The sequence below is a fragment of the Sphaerodactylus townsendi genome, linkage group LG10 (genome assembly GCF_021028975.2).
Source record: "Sphaerodactylus townsendi isolate TG3544 linkage group LG10, MPM_Stown_v2.3, whole genome shotgun sequence".
In the NCBI taxonomy this organism is placed as follows: Eukaryota; Metazoa; Chordata; class Lepidosauria; order Squamata; family Sphaerodactylidae; genus Sphaerodactylus; species Sphaerodactylus townsendi.
In genome coordinates this window covers 22,704,756-22,720,797 of record NC_059434.1, presented here as the reverse complement: position 1 = coordinate 22,720,797, position 16,042 = coordinate 22,704,756, and the positions used below count along the sequence as shown (strand labels likewise).

Sequence of the window (16,042 nt, the reverse complement as noted above, 5' to 3'; positions counted from 1 at the left end):
CTAAGACATGTCCCACCAGTGTTCCACTGTGTTCCACTGTGGGATAATCTCAGAAATGTTCCAAAAGAACACCAACTCCTTTGTGTGTATGCTACTCCTATGTTTACAGGGTTTTAATTTTAGAGGTCTACTTGTCTTACCAATGTAAATTTTCACACAACCACATGTCACTGCATAAACCACATGATCACTACTACACATTGTGGATTGTTTGAGATCACATTGTTTACTGTCACCAGGACAGTAAAATATTTCATAGATTTTGTATTTTTGCAAAAACAGCAGTGCCCCCATGAATGTTGACTTGTGGGTGGACTGCAGCCTAACAAGATAGATTGTGAATTCTTAGAGTGACAGGTGTTGCCGTGTGCCAAAAGATGTTTCAAACTAGTTGCTTTTTTATAAGCTACCATTGGTCTGTTCCTAGACATTGAAATATAATCCAATAGGTTACGATTCTTGTAAAAGTTTTTAAGGGCTACATTTACATAATTATACAGTCAACTTCATACAAGCCTTTCCAGGCCACTGTTTTCCTGCTTACCTGACAGAATCTCACATCTGTCTTTAACAGTAGCAGATGGTAACAGATGTTTTTGAAACCTGCTTTGAATATCCTTTATCTGCCAAGTTTCTCTGTAATATTGGCGCCTTCCTTTGAAAAATCCTGTAATCTTGTGTAATTTCTTTTAATTCTAAGAAATTGATTGAAAGGTAAATTGCTTTTTACATGTTGTGAGCATTGACTGCAACAACACAAGCCTTTATTGGCATATAAAACAGGACAAAATTTTAAAACAAAACAAGGTTAAGAAATACAGTTAAAATTACTAATTTCCAGTATAAAATTTGCAACAGTTTCACAAAAGAGTACATCAGAGCTGTTCAGGAGATTGGGTATCTTATAACACTCATGCCACTGAGAACATTGCAAGAAAATGGAATTCATGTATTTCATGCGTATCTTATTGTTTTTAGGGCATAGAAACAAAGAATGGTCAAGTGTTTCAACTGTAGTCATATCACATGAACAAACTCTTTTAGAACGTTCCATATTCTTAAATCTTCCCTCCAGCAGAGCTGATGGCAGCACATTACATCTTGCAGTAGCCAAAGGCTCTCTCCTCTGGGTTCCAAAGGATTAATCCAGCTGAATGAAGATATGCCTGCCATGTAATTCCCTGGCTTCGCATGGGATTAATAATGTAGTCGGAGAACAGGTTGTCTTGGCAGCACGAGTCAAATTATGAAAATCAAGATCCAAGAGCCTATTCTTAACTAGTCCGAAGGCTTCCACCTTTGTGAGCATAAGGAGTGATTCCAAGGGGATGAGCATTGACTGTTATATCAAGGGAATTTGTGTCAGCGTTTTTTTTGTATAAACTTTTAAAAGTTTGATTATTGTCCATAGAAGCCATGACATCTATAACACTGATCTATTTTTTTTTGTCTGCATGCAATTTAGAGTTTAAATCCATGTCCCTGTTATCAAGCCAACTGTGGAATGTTCGTAATTGGTCCAACGTTCCTTTCCATAATACAAAAACATCATCAATGTAACACTACCATTTTATGATATGTTTCTGAAACAGATCCTTAGAAGAGTATATGTTTGTTTTCTACAAAATCACTCATACATAAATTTGCCTCCTCTGTGGTATTTTGTAAAACAAGAACTATTTTTTATGCATACCCCCGCTCCTGCCCAAGCTTTAGTCTCAGGTTCCTAACTTGAAAAGATCCATGTATCTACTGGATCATGACAAGGGGTTGGTACAAATGGCAAACCTGTTAAGAACTTGTTCTTCCAGCTCTGTGAGAGTCCAATGAGTTAGGTTGTAAATCAGAGTCTCCATTTTGTGTTAGGTTTGAGCTGTCTTTTCTCCCGAGGCAGATTCTTGTTGCTGGTGGACAGAATGCTTCTCACGATGGGTGGTGTGGACAGGGTCCCCGAAAAAGATGTTGTAGAAGATGAGTTATCTTCGGTTGTAATTCTTCCCTATAACTATTTTTTGAGGAGAAGGAAGCTTAAGCCTTTATTACTGTCCCTTTCCCCACTTACCCTTGTCGGAGAATTGCTGCGCGCAATTCCCAGCGCGCGCAATTCCCAGTGCGCGCAATTCCCAGCGTCTTGACTTCCCCACGCGACCCAGCTCTGCCATGCGAGGTCATCAAAGCGCTACCATTTGAAAAGGCTCCAGGAATTACTGCAGCTGAGGGGGGGGTACACGAGAGAGAGCGAAGTGTAGGCGGCATGCGTTCATCGGGCTTAGCCCCTGAATTAGGGAGTGCAGCTGGACCCTGCACTACTTTAGGAGAGTAGCTTAGGGCTTAAGGTAAGTGGGGAAAGGGCCACTGAGTCAGAAGAGTCAACAAAGTGGACTTTATTTGTAGTTTTCCAGGTGAACTTACCACCCATCCAGCCAGTTACACGTTCGGTTGTTGTGATAATCCATCTTGTCATGTAAGAGCTTCTTCTATTTAATATGCTTAAATAGTTCTTTAAAACTCTCAAATTGTATATTGTTCTAATTTATGTTGAGGTGTTTTATTCCTGCAAGACAGATGCTTTTGTATCTAGAAGTGTCTTCAGTTTGCTGATAGATTGATTTGAGTGCATTCTGAGTGGAGTGAAGTTGATTCTAAAATTAAAAACTTTTCACCCTGAAAAGTTAAATTAAAATATTTCTTGGCAGGCACTTACGTAGATAAGAGCTGGTACCTGTTGGAACAGCTTTCTTGTGTCTTAAAGCATGCATGGAGACATTACTAAAAAGAATCTTGAGAGATCAGTACTAATGAATACTTGTAAATATACAATACATAGTATACATTGTTGTTTATTTTTTTCACTATTAAGGTGCAATTAGATATTACATATCGTACATGCTCTGTGTATTGCTCTATGTATAATTTTTCTGTATAATTTTCTATCTAAAATGTTTTAATCCCATATCACACATGTTTATATTATTATTTTGTATTATATTCTCATTTATTAGATTGCTTTTGACAGAGCTGCACACAAAATGTATTGGGGCTAGAGTGCTGGACTTAGATTCAGACATCCAAGTTTGCATCCCCACTCTTTCATGAAAACTGACTGGGTGACCTTGGGCCACTCACTCTCTCTTAGGCTAACCTACCTCACAGGGTTGTAGTGTGGATAAAATAGAGAAGATAGGAGAATGACATAAGCCGGTTTAAGTCCCCATTGGCCAGGGAAAGCAGGGTAGATATATCTTAAACAAACAAACATCCAACTTGGCTGTGGTATCCTTGGCCCACTGGATGAAAGTAAGCTAAGGAGCAGCAGTGGCATAGTGGTTAAGAGCAGGTGTATTCTAATCTGGAGGAACCGGGTTTGATTTCCTGCTCTGCCGCCTGAGCTGTGGAGGCTTATCTGGGGAATTCAGATTAGCCTGTGCACTCCCACACACGCCAGCTGGGTGACCTTGGGCTAGTCACAGCTTTTTGGAGCTCTCTCAGCCCCACCCACCTCACAGGGTGTTTGTTGTGAGAGGGGAAGGGCAAGGAGATTGTAAGCCCCTTTAAGTCTCCTACAGGAGAGAAAGGGGGGGATATAAATCCAAACTCCTCCTCCTCCTCCTCCTCCTCCTCCTCCTCCTCCTCCTCCTTCTTCTTCTTCTTCTTCTAACATCAAAAACATTGTTGACCAATGCTAAAAATTCTCTTTCATTAGGTGGTACTGTAGAAATCTGAACAGAGGAGAAGCAGAACAGCTCCTCAGAAACGAGGTGAGCACTTGTTGTTGTTTGTATTTCTAAGCAGAATAAAAGACTATAAAACATTCATTAAACATATGAAATAATCATCATGAATCATACAAATAGTGAAGTTAGCACAATTGCTTGGTACATAAACCATTTTTTCTTGAATTTTTAGGATAAAGAAGGTGGTTTTGTGGTGAGGGACTCCAGCCAACCTGGTTTATATACAGTATCGCTTTACGCAAAATTTGGAGGGTAAGTGTTTGGAATCATTTATTGCTTTTCTTACCACTTTCTTTCTTGTCTGTTGACAAGCATCCAGTATTTTCAAGGGAAAAAAATCCTATATTTTACTACCCAAATCTTTCTGGGAATCTAAAACAGGATCACTGTTCAGAATTCCATTCATCTAAATGGGCAGCCTGATTAAGTTCATGGATCAAGTGACTTCCTGACTTTTATCTTAATATTAGAGTAAAAATATCTTGCCCAGATCTCGATCGTTTCAGTCTAGCATGATCTCGTCAGATCTCAGAAGCTAAGCAGGGTTGGATGAGAGACTGCCACAGAATACTAAGGATGCAGAGGCATGACAAACCACCTCTTGACATCTGTTGACTTGAAAACCTTATGGAGTTGCAATAAGTCAGATATGACTTGATGGCAGAAAAAATATCTTAGGCCGTTTCATTACGGAGCTAGAATAGCATAGCGGCCTTACAGGGACGGCAAAAACTGCCGTCCCCAGGTCGATCATTGGCACAGGGGCGCCAGTTGCATCAAGCAGTCCAGCCGCCTAACCCTCAGCGCCGCTCCCTCAAGCGCCAAGCAAAGCCAGCGTTTCCCCAGAGCTTCCGGAAGCGCTCTTTTGGGGAAATGCCGCTACTTGAAGCCGCTGCCATGCGAACGGCAGCGGCTTCGAGACGCCTCCCCCACCCGGCACTTACCTTGTCCCCGGGCCTCCGGCACGTCGCCGAGGCCTGGGGACATGCCCACCTGCCCTGTGCCACTGGATCAGGCGCGCAGGGCCAGGGGGACGTGTCCCCAGGCCTTGGCGACGTGCCGGAGGCCCGGGGACACGCCGGGTCGGCCGGGTGCCGGCACTCTGCGGCGCCGGCTGCCCGGCTCTTTCCAGGACCGTCCATGCGGACGGTCCCAGCGTTGTCGGGTCAGCGCGAAATGCGCCGACGTAGCCGCTTCCGCCTCCGTGTGGAAGCGGCCTTAGTTTTCCAGATTTTTAGCAATCAGGAATTCATCTGGAGAGCCTTGCAACAGACTGCCTAGGATTTATTTCTTGGTAGGGTCCAAGTCAAACACCAGCTCTGCATTAGAGGTTTGCTTTCCTCCTAAATAAATGAAGCTGTTTTGCACTCAGTTAAACTGTTGATCCATGTAGCTCAGTATTGTCCTCTCTTTGAAGTCTGTGGCAGAGATATTTCCCAGCTCTGCTGGCTGAAATTTTAATCTGACAATATCCTATGGGTCCCCAGTTCATTTTACCTATAAACACCTACATTTTGTAACTAAAGGATTTCATGTCTTGAAATATGTATTTTCAAAAATGCATGCTTAAGTATAAAGTTAAACAATTTTATGCGATTATCATGGAGATTTATTTGGTAAATGATTTTTGCAGCAAATGCTGTTGATGTTGTTAGTTTCAGATGAGGTGGCCTCTTTCTTATGTGTTGCTGTTTCTCAACTAGTCTTTAAGGCCCGTACTATTAAAACTTTCAAGCTGCTCAGGTTATTGGCCTTGATCAGATAAGGGATGCCTTATTTAGTGTACCTGTTTTTTTCCTATCTGCAATATGTTATGGAGTCAGATTGGATTCAGGCACTGGTGAAACAGAGTAGCTCAGATAATGAGTCCAAATTCAGAGCGGGAGAATCAAAACTTGATCATTTTTCTCCTTTTAGAATGGTATTGAAAATTGGAGGAAGATATGCTTACTTAGAACGAAGTCCTGTTGAAACCAGCTTTTACCAAACTACCCTCCTTAGTACAGCCCCATACTTGTATGACATTTGTCCATTAAGATCCTATGATCAGCAGCAAAACCTTTTTGGGTAGTCAAAGGAAACCCTTCCTTGATTTTTTTGTTAACAGAAAACCTAGTTGGATCCAATCCAGTAGGACTTATTTCCTGGTGAAAATGAATAGAATTGGGTTGCAGTATGGGCAGATCCCAAGTGAAGCTGAGTTTATTTCTAGAAATATCTTAGGTACTCCAAGTACTTTACTTGGATCCACTGCAGGTTTTTTTTGGAGGCACAAGGATTTCTGCCCCATGGAGTGTGACTTGCTCCTGCAGCAACTTGAAAGGTTTTCCCCCCTCACCTCCATGAACAGAATTTGTGGGGGGAGATGAGAAAGTCATACTGCATGGGTAGGGATCCAAGCCATTATGAATAACAAATTTGATTCGCTTGAACAACTGTTGCAAGGCAAAGTACATTCCTGAACAACTGGATATTGCTTATCAGACATCTCAAAAAGCTTACTGTAATAGTAACATTTTATTGTTTGTGGCTATAGGCCATTATAATCTAAAACACATAGAAGCATATATAAAGTATAAAATACACAAAATAATTGCAGATTTACAGATTTAACAATCTGATCAACTAGATTTAAAAAATAAAAGAAATTAATCAGTAGAGTTATTTTTCTCTTTGGATATAATGCTGGCCCATATCTTCCTGGATGCCAAACCAAAAGGTGACACACAAAGGAAAAAGTTGGGTCAGAAAAGAGGAAGGACAGTTTATCTGAGTCTGAGAAATGGTTTAGGTCTATCAGTATCCTTGTGAGGAATTTGGTTCTAGGTTCTAAATGAAGAGAACAAGGTAGAACAAAATGTAGTAAGTCTTCAGACACAGGTTCTCAACATAAACAGAGTCAAGAGGCCAGCAGTATTTGGGAGTAATGCCAGCAAGAAACACCACTGGAAGGGAACTAAAGCAAAAACCATTCTGAGATTTTGTGACAAAATAGTGACCAAATAAGAAGTTCTAGCACGGTCATTTTTAATCAATTTGAACCAAGGGGAGATTTAGGCCCCTTCTGCATATGCAGAATAATGCACTTTCAATCCACTTTCAGTGCACTTTGCAGCTGTGCGGAATAGCAAAATCCACTTGCAAACAATTGTGAAAGTGGATTGGAAGTGCATTATTCTGCATGTGCAGAAGGGGCCTTAGCCTGGGAGATTTCTTGCCTATGGAAGCATCACATTTAAACACCCTCAAAAAGCTTTGTGAAATTTTCATGCCTATAATATTTAACATGCAAAAAAAATTAAAAACCTTATTTTTTTTTCAGAGAAGGGTCATCTGGAATAAGACACTACCATATCAAAGACACAGTGACCTCACCGAAGCAATACTACCTAGCAGAAAAGCATCTCTTTGACTCCATTCCAGAGTTAATTGAGTATCATAAACACAATGCAGCCGGTAAATGAGTCCTTTGTCATTTGAACGTGCACTGCTTTGAGAAACCAGATTCATCAATAGCTAACAGGAGAAGCCTTCCCAAGTCATACTCATAACGTGAACCTTGTGCATGCAATGGGCACACACTGCTTTCCTTTACATATATCTATCAACTCTGTTATTCCGCAAACTATTGTGTGTCACAAAATGTAGTTCACTTGGACTGTTGCAGGGTCATGCACATTTGGAAAGGATTTTGTTTCCGATCAGCCTCCCTCATAGCTTTTCCCCCCCATTTTTTAGAGGTTTGTCTAGCCTTCATTAGGACCTAGTTAAACACTGAGGTATTATCACATCCCAGGCCGGGGGAGCCAAGAAATGAATTATGACTTGCATGGAGAAATATGTCCCTGCCTTCCCAAACCTAAGCACAGGAGTCTTACTCATTGATTTCAGTGAAATTTGTTCCGAGAGAAGTAACCCACAGAGCTACGTTACTAAGAATTTCAGTGATCTTACTTCCACATAAGGTCACTCTGATTTGCAGCTGTTGTGTAGGCTAAATAGGTTAACCAGGATGAAAGAGTTACTTGACTTGTGTTGAGAGACGTGTGTTTGTAACTACCCTCAGTTTCAAAAGCCTTTTGCCATGCAGAAACAGCATCTGCCTAAAAAATACCAGGCATCTTTGGCCCATGGAACTAGATGTACATTTGTTTGGATCTTGATCATTGTGTTATCGTGTGACTTTTCCACAGCTTTGGCATTAATACAATAAGTAAACTGATAATATCCCTTCCAGCTACCTTCAGAGTTGTACATTTTTGACTCTGCTTGTAATATATTATTTCATTGTGATTGCTTTTGGAGTCTCAGGTCGAATCCCCACTACCGTCTTAGCCAGGTTTCAGAACACAAACGACCTCAAACCTGGTTAGTTTGTGTTCTGAAACCTGGCTAAGACGGTAGTGGGGATTCGACCTCAGAATGCTCTTAATATGTTTTTTATTACACCAGTTATGGAGTAAACAGGTTGGCTCTTCGGTCCCCTTTTTGGGTCGTGTATCATAGCTTGAGTTCTCCCCAATTCCCATGTATGTGGTGTACAGTTTGGATGCGGACTGTGATGTGTGGGAGAAGGTGCTTCAACCTCCTCTGTCACCCCATGCTGTTTTCCCAACTGCAGCATTCCCAGAATGTGGTATCTAGGAAACCCATCCATATCTTCGGGAAACACATGTCCTTCGCAAGCGGGACAAGTGGTGCCCTCCCCAGACTGTTTCAGAATGAGAAAATGGCACAGGGAGGAAGGTTGAAGTTACTCCTTCATGCATGCAATGATCCTAATCCAGACTGAGTACTGAACATGTAGGAATCAAGAACCCACAACTTACCTCTGCCTGTATATCCTGTAATGTGTGAGTCTCCCATCCTCCATGAACAGCAGTTTCTGGAGCATTTGGAATTGCAAGAGGAGGGGGCAGGTGAGGAAATTGGACCTCCAAACATCAATGCATTTAAATTTTAGGAGGGATCTGACCAGTAATGCCAATGGGGCAAGGATGGGGCAGGACACCCCGGGCACGTGCCACTGCATGGCCATGGTGTGGGAATTCTGGGGGGTGGCATGGCATTCCGGGGCATGGTGGGGGCGCAGTGTGCACATGTGCCCTGGGCTCCATGCCCCCTCGCTCTGCCTCTGGATCTGACCCTGTGTATTTTGTATGTTTTTTAAAAATTATACTGCCTTTTAAAAAATGCAATAATATGCCATGATATGGTTAGTGATAATAGTTCAAGTAGTTTTCTACCATCATAATTTCAGAGGTAATCTATTTTCGATATGAATTTTCCCTGTGCTTTAGGACTTGTGACAAGGCTACGATATCCAGTTACTCCAAAGGAGAAAGTCACACCAACTACTGCTGAATTCAGTTATGGTATGTTTACATGCTCATAGAAAAAAAAAGTAGGGATGGCCCCTTTTGTTGGAATGAATCATCGCCATTGGCCGAAAGGTTCTCTAGAATATAATCATTCTATTTCCTTGGAAAAAAGAAGATAATCTACAATAAACTAAAATATTGAAAAATTCTAGTCCTTTATTGTGATAACCTGCATAAGTAAGTGTGGGTTCCTACATTACTTTAATGCAAAAATAGTTCCTTGCGGTTTTATCTAAGTAGCTATTGCTGGTGTAAATAAGAGGTTTTAAAACCCAGAAAACTTCAGTACGGATATAGGGTTTTTTTTTTACAACAACCTTTATTAGGCATATTAAAATAGGCTCCAGAGCATTACAGACATTTCTGAAGTACAAATCAAAAGTACATTCAAAACACAGACAGATAAACTGTATCTAGCATTGGATGTTACTTAGAAAATTCTGTCACTTGTAAAAGAAATTTTGCTACTTTTTCCAAGAGCATGGCCTCTGTGTTATTTAACAAAAGCTCCACAACAGAGTTGTCAGAGTCTCTTTCAGATTTGTCTAAGACCCGCCCAGGAGAGAAATTCTTAATACCCACATATCTCGGACAGTCAAGTATAATGTGAGCAAGAGTCTCCACTTGGTTTTTACAGTGTGGACAGACTCGATCCTGGAGAGGGATAGATAGGTAGCGACCCTTTGTAATGGCCGATGGAAAAGTATTGCATCTGGCCCTTGTAATAATCTATCTCTGTTGGGGTTCAGTTAATAGTTCAAGATATTTGGCTATGTGCCCCTGTTCTGGTACTATTCCGACAGAAAGGGGTGAGCATGATTTATTTGCTTGGCCCAACAAGATATGGTATTCCTGTTCTAGAAGTCTGCTTTTTAAGGTTTGCAGAATCTCTCTGGGTGATAGCATACAGAGATCTTCAAGTATTAAACCTAGAGAGTAGATTTTTGATTTAAGAAGTTGATACCATACAGAGGCAAATAGGTCTGGGCGCACAATATATGTTAAACAGCGCTCATCAGAGTTAAAGCGTAGTTTAATCCAATCCTTGAATTTATTCAGCCATGCTCTTGTTTCAAGTAGGTTCTGACCAGTTTCTAAGCATAGTACAGCATATGGTACAGAGTGTAGAGGAAGCCAGATTGTATTCTTTCAACTGAGTTGTTCCATGCAGTTATCTATAGGGGAACTCCATAGAGAAGTTGCTGATATAGTTCTTTACCATTTATCCAGCAATTTTGTGAACCATTAGTACAGTGCTATCCTACTGCCTATACAGAAAAGCCCTGTGGAATAATTCAGTTTTGCATAGTTTTCAGAAAGCCAGGAGAGTGCTCAGATTGCTGGAGACTCTACTTTTTCAGTGTCAGTGCCCTTTTTAAGTAATGTGACAAAACGACATTCATCCTGTTTCACTTATAGGAGGTACCATAATATACTGCTTGTAGGTCTGGAAGGGGAGGTTTTAGCTTTCAAGGATTTGATTAGATGAGGCAAATACCCCTTCCACTACTGCACAATTTTTATTGTATAAATAGCTGTATTGTGATACTTTTTGTACTTGAAAGAAAAAAGATCAGAACACTAAAAATGTCTGGAGGGGTGCTTAGAACACATTTGGAGGAAGATAGGATCCCATAGCCAAAATCTTCCTTTCAGTATGTTCAGAGCACCCTGTGTGGCCTGAACAATATTTGTTTTGTTTTCCTTTCCTACAGAGAAATGGGAAATCAATCCTGCAGAGCTGACCTTTATGAGAGAACTGGGCAGCGGCCTCTTTGGGGTCGTGCGTCTGGGCAAGTGGAGGGCCCAGTATAAAGTGGCCATTAAAGCAATCCGAGAAGGTGCAATGTATGAGGAGGACTTCATAGAGGAAGCTAAAGTCATGATGTAAGTAACTGGTGAAAGACCCTAAGTAGCCTGCAATTTCGAGGGTGCTTTGTCCCCTAAGTTCATCTCTGATCTTTAACGTATGGAGAAACCATGCTCTGTTTCCCCCTTGTCTATGGCAAGTGGATTGGCCATTTCTTTGACGGAGTCAAGTGCTTAGTGAGAGTTGCCAGCTCTCTTTCTTAGTTCCATTGAGCACTACAGAAAGACATTTATTTATTTGTTTGTTTGTTTGTTTGTTCAATTTTAGTATACCGCCCCATCCCCAAGGGGCTCTGGGTGGTGTACAACATAGTCATCATACAATACAATAACAAAAAAGGCAATTAAACAACAACCAATGAATACCTAACATTAATTAAAACAGTATAAGCTAATAGATTAAGCCCCATAGACTTTAAAAACTAATTTAAAACAGCGATTAGTACATAAAAACAGCACTCCACAAAACCCTACCTAAAAATCCTCCTAACAAGGAGGAGGAGGGGCACGGTGGGTCCCAAAGATGTCAAGGGACCCTCAAACAGGAGAACAGAGGAGAACTGTGACTGCAGTCTGAGGACCAGATTTTAAAGATCTTTCACAGTGAAGTTCTAAGGAAACTGATCTGGGGAATTCAGATTAGCCTGTACACTGTAACACACACCAGCTGGGTGACCTTGGGAAGTCACAGTTCTTCTCTGCTGCCTTTTGTGTGTGTGTGTGTGTGTGCGCGCGCATCAGCTTGGGTCTAGTGTTATTTGGCTACACCATGTAAATTTCATGTAGATTTAATTTAAAAAAACTTCCGATTGCTCTGAATTGCTGCCCCAAGAGTGGGAGGATCTAGTGTTGGGAGGATGGGGGAAGACAAGGAGGAGCAAGAAAACCTGATGTGAGCCAAACACATGCTGTCTGCTTTCCCTGCAACGTGAGAGGAAAAGTCATGTTTTCAGAGGTTTTGGAATCTGTGGAGATTCTCTGATCTGATTCTCTGAGCTGAGTTCAGGAGGGGGACCACGTGTGCAGTACAGAGAATCTAACCTGAAGAGACTGTCTGCCCAATGGGAAGCAGACCACAAGGTCATAAGTGGCCAATGTTCTTTTAAGTAAAGCTGATTTTGCAAATGCTAAAATGTATATTTTTTCATTGCTTACATTACAGTAACTTCTATTATCATTCCTTCTAGGAAGCTGACCCATCCTAAGTTAGTTCAGTTGTATGGAGTTTGTACTCAGCAAAGACCTATTTACATAGTGACAGAATTCATGGAGCATGGTTGCCTTCTGAATTATCTTCGGCAGAGACGTGGGCATTTCACTAATGACAACCTTCTGACAATGTGCCAGGATGTATGTGAAGGAATGGAGTACCTAGAAAGAAATGGCTTTATCCACAGAGATCTAGTAAGTAATATATTGAAGAGCCTCTGGAGGCATTACAAGTTTTTGAATAAGGACGCTTTCCCATTCATAACTTGCTCTTAATGCCATAATGATGACAAGAGAATAACAAGGACAGGATAGATGTACAAGATTTTTTGAGAACAGTGTGGAAAAAGTTGTTGTTTTTCGCTTCTGTGCATGACTGTTTTTTGCAAACAACTTCTAAACATATAGGAGCCTTGACCAGTGGTGGGATCCAAAATTTTTAGTAACAGGTTCCCATGGTGATGGGATTCAAACTGTGGCGTAGTGCCAATGGGGCTGGGCGGGGCACAACGGGGGTGTGGCCTGGCATTTCGGGGGCGGGGCATTCCTGGGCGGGGCTGTGGCAAGGACGCAGCCGCTGTGCCGGTCCTTGGGTGGGAAACGAATGCACTTGCAGGCGCGAGCGCTGCCAACGCACGCCGCATCGTGCACCTCCTGCTAGACTGCTTCAAGTTCTGCGCGCTGCTGCTGAGAGGAGGGGCGTAACTAAAGCAAAAATCATGTGGCAAAATCACCAATTAGTAACCCCCTCTCAGCACACACAAATAATTAGTAACCTGTGAGAACCTGCTGGATCCCACCTCTGGCCTTGACCTTCTTTGCATTTGTTCACCTAAGGCCCAGTTTATCAAAATTTACCAGAAGCTGTGGCACCTTAAAGCAGGAATCCCCAAACTTTTTGAGCCTGTGGGCATCTTTGGAATTTGGCACAGCATAGTGGGCACAGCCATAGAATGGCTGCATAAAATGGGTACTGGAGGTGGTGGAGCCAGCTACAAAATGGTTGCCTCAGCTTACTTCAGTCACATAGTGAAGACCCTTGTGCTGTGGTGGCAGCTGCTGCCAAAGCATTGTTTTTAAAAATCTGCAAAGCCAATCAAATCTCCAATGGCCAGTCAGAACTCTTCCTGGGTAGTTTCCCCAACTGGCCCACTCTCTTTCTAAAACCACTTGGTGGGAACTGGAAAAGTTACCCATTGGCACCCAGTTGGAGCTCCCTGCCTGAAGGACTAACAAAGTCTTTGACTGCAGTCTGAGGGCCAGATTAGATGTGACATTTGTGAGGTGTTCTCCACAGAGATGAGCAGCCATGGGCATGCCTCCCCATTGCTGAGGAGCTTGGCAAGGAGAGAAAGTGAGTGTGGGGGAAAATGGAGACACCGAAAAGCAGCGCCTCCATGCCGGTGCCGTTTGCATGGTGCCTGTAGGGAAACAGCATTTCCCTGGGAAAAGCATGGCGCTGCCTTGATTCAGAGTGACAGGGGGGAAGGGCAAGGAGATTGTAAGCCCCTTTGAGTCTCCTATAGGAGAGAAAGGGGGGATATACATCCAAACTTCTTCTTCTTCTTCTTCTTCTTCTTCTTCTTCTTCTTCTTCTTCTTCTTCTTCTTCTTCTTCTTCTTCTTCTTCTTCTTCTTCTTCTTCTTCTTCTTCTTCTTCTTCTTCTTCTTCTTCTTCTTCTTCTTCTTCTTCTTCTTCTTCTTCTTCTTCTTCTTCTTCTTCTTCTTCTTCTTCTTCTTCTTCTTCTTCTTCTTCTTCTTCTTCTTCTTCTTCTTCTTCGGCGGCAGCTGTGCAAATAGCGTCCCGTAACAGTGTTTTTACCATTCCAGGTGCGCTGTTTTTCGCCCATGCGGAATCTGCCTCTGTTTAGGATTGCACAGTAAATCCAGCTGTTCTGCCTCCTAACATTTCTCACTGCTCAGCCCACAACAGTATTTATTTAAAGCACTTTTGTCCTTTAGAATCTGGTAGTAAATTGGCTACAATATTCAGTGAACATAAATACAGGGAAAAGGAGGGAAAAGTTTAGTTGGGTTTTTTAAACTATCAAGCTTCATAATGACAAAGCAGTAGTATTTGAAGCATGTAGGAGAGCTTTGTAAGCGGTTTGGCAATATTGGCTTTGTATATTTGCTGTTGTGTAGTTTTAACTTGAGAACTTTGGATTAGTCCTCATTGTTGATAATGAGATTTCTTTCCTTTTTTCCCCCCTTCAGGCCGCTCGGAACTGTTTGGTGAATGAGTCGGGTGTGGTGAAAGTATCTGACTTTGGAATGACCAGGTAATGAACTATTTTAATGATGTTATGTTTTTATCACATTTTATGTTGGGTGAACCACCTTAAACAGGTCTCTGAAAGTGTAACATATAAATACTGTAAATAAAAAATACTAAGTTTTATTGTCTCTTTTGACTCATGTATTTCTTTTTCTGGAATTGAATATCTTGCAAGGGTTATCTATCACATGAGCACTATTAGGAACACTCAGCACAGTAATATAGACAATGAAATCAAACTTTTAGAGGATTCTTAAAGTAACAGCAGACTGGATTGCCCATCACCATTTTTTCTCTTTAGGTACGTTCTTGATGATCAGTACACAAGCTCTTCAGGTGCTAAATTCCCAGTCAAGTGGTGCCCACCAGAAGTTTTTAATTATAGCCGGTTCAGCAGCAAGTCAGATGTCTGGTCTTTCGGTAAGGGTGTTTTTTTTCAAATGTGAGGATATAAAAGGATTCCCCTTCGCCCCAGATTCAGTAGCATATAACTGCAGCCCCTTCAAAAGGACAATGGAGCCAGCCACGATTAAATTGTACTGAAACAAACATTCAAAATTATTGAATATGCATAATAAGAACATAAGAACATAAGAAAGAGCCTACTGGATCAGAACAGAGTCCATCTAGTCCAGCTCTCTGCTACTCGCAGTGGCCCACCAGGTGCCTTTGGGAGCTCACGTGCAGGATGTGAAAGCAATGGCCTTCTGCGGCTGTTGCTCCCGAGCACCTGGTCTGCTCAGGCATTTGCAATCTCAGATCAAAGAGGATCAAGATTGGTAGCCATAAATCAACTTCTCCATAAATCTGTCCAAGCCCCTTTTAAAGCTATCCAGGTTAGTGGCCATCACCACCTCCTGTGGCAGCATATTCCAAACACCAATCACACGTTGCATGAAGAAGTGTTTCCTTTTATTAGTTCTAATTCTTCCCCCCAGCATTTTCAACGAATGCCCCCTGGTTCTAGTATTGTGAGATAGGAAAGCTAAATAGGAAAATAGGAAAGCTAAACCAGTTTAACATATGCTCTGTTCCAGAAATGTAAATCTTTGTGTTCTTGTTCAAAATCATCTGTGATCATAAACATGACCAATGCTGTGCTGTTTTGTTTTGAATTTTCCAGGAGTTACTATGTGGGAAGTGTTTACGGAAGGGAAAATGCCTTTTGAAACAAACACAAACTATGAAGTGGTGACTATGATTAGCCGAGGACGCCGTCTGTTTCGGCCGAAGTTAGCCTCTAAGAATGTTTATGAAGTCATGATGATGTGTTGGCAAGAGGTATGGGGACATTACGGTGTACGTTCATTCTATTACGGTGTACGTCCGTTCCTGCAGTACAGCAACTAATTGCCACAATAACAGCCCAATCTGGGGAGCAGGGGGAATACAGCATATCCTGGAAATGGGGGAAGGTCCGTGCCAACTCATTTGCTCACCCTTGGCGTAAATGGCAGAGGGGAGGGCAAAAAGGGCAGGTGCTGCACAGCTCCAGGGCACTCAACCTGGAAGAGGCTGCCTCCCCCAGAGCCGTGCTGGCATAATGAAGGATGCCGGCATAACTGGGTATGA

At 42.0% G+C, this 16,042-nt stretch overlaps 1 protein-coding gene across 4 annotated transcripts in view; it reads left to right on the top strand.

The window, feature by feature from the left end:
• The window catches only part of TEC (tec protein tyrosine kinase), a 55,322-nt gene that overhangs the window by 37,411 nt on the left and 1,869 nt on the right, over positions 1 to 16,042 (top strand). For all 4 annotated transcript variants that reach the window (XM_048508878.1, XM_048508876.1, XM_048508875.1 and 1 more), the window contains 9 exons: positions 3,704 to 3,758; positions 3,907 to 3,986; positions 7,057 to 7,190; positions 9,035 to 9,109; positions 10,831 to 11,002; positions 12,172 to 12,388; positions 14,410 to 14,474; positions 14,772 to 14,890; positions 15,594 to 15,751. In XM_048508878.1, coding sequence (XP_048364835.1) covers positions 3,704 to 3,758; positions 3,907 to 3,986; positions 7,057 to 7,190; positions 9,035 to 9,109; positions 10,831 to 11,002; positions 12,172 to 12,388; positions 14,410 to 14,474; positions 14,772 to 14,890; positions 15,594 to 15,751 — 1,075 coding nt within the window. The remainder of the gene's footprint in view (positions 1 to 3,703; positions 3,759 to 3,906; positions 3,987 to 7,056; positions 7,191 to 9,034; positions 9,110 to 10,830; positions 11,003 to 12,171; positions 12,389 to 14,409; positions 14,475 to 14,771; positions 14,891 to 15,593; positions 15,752 to 16,042) is intronic.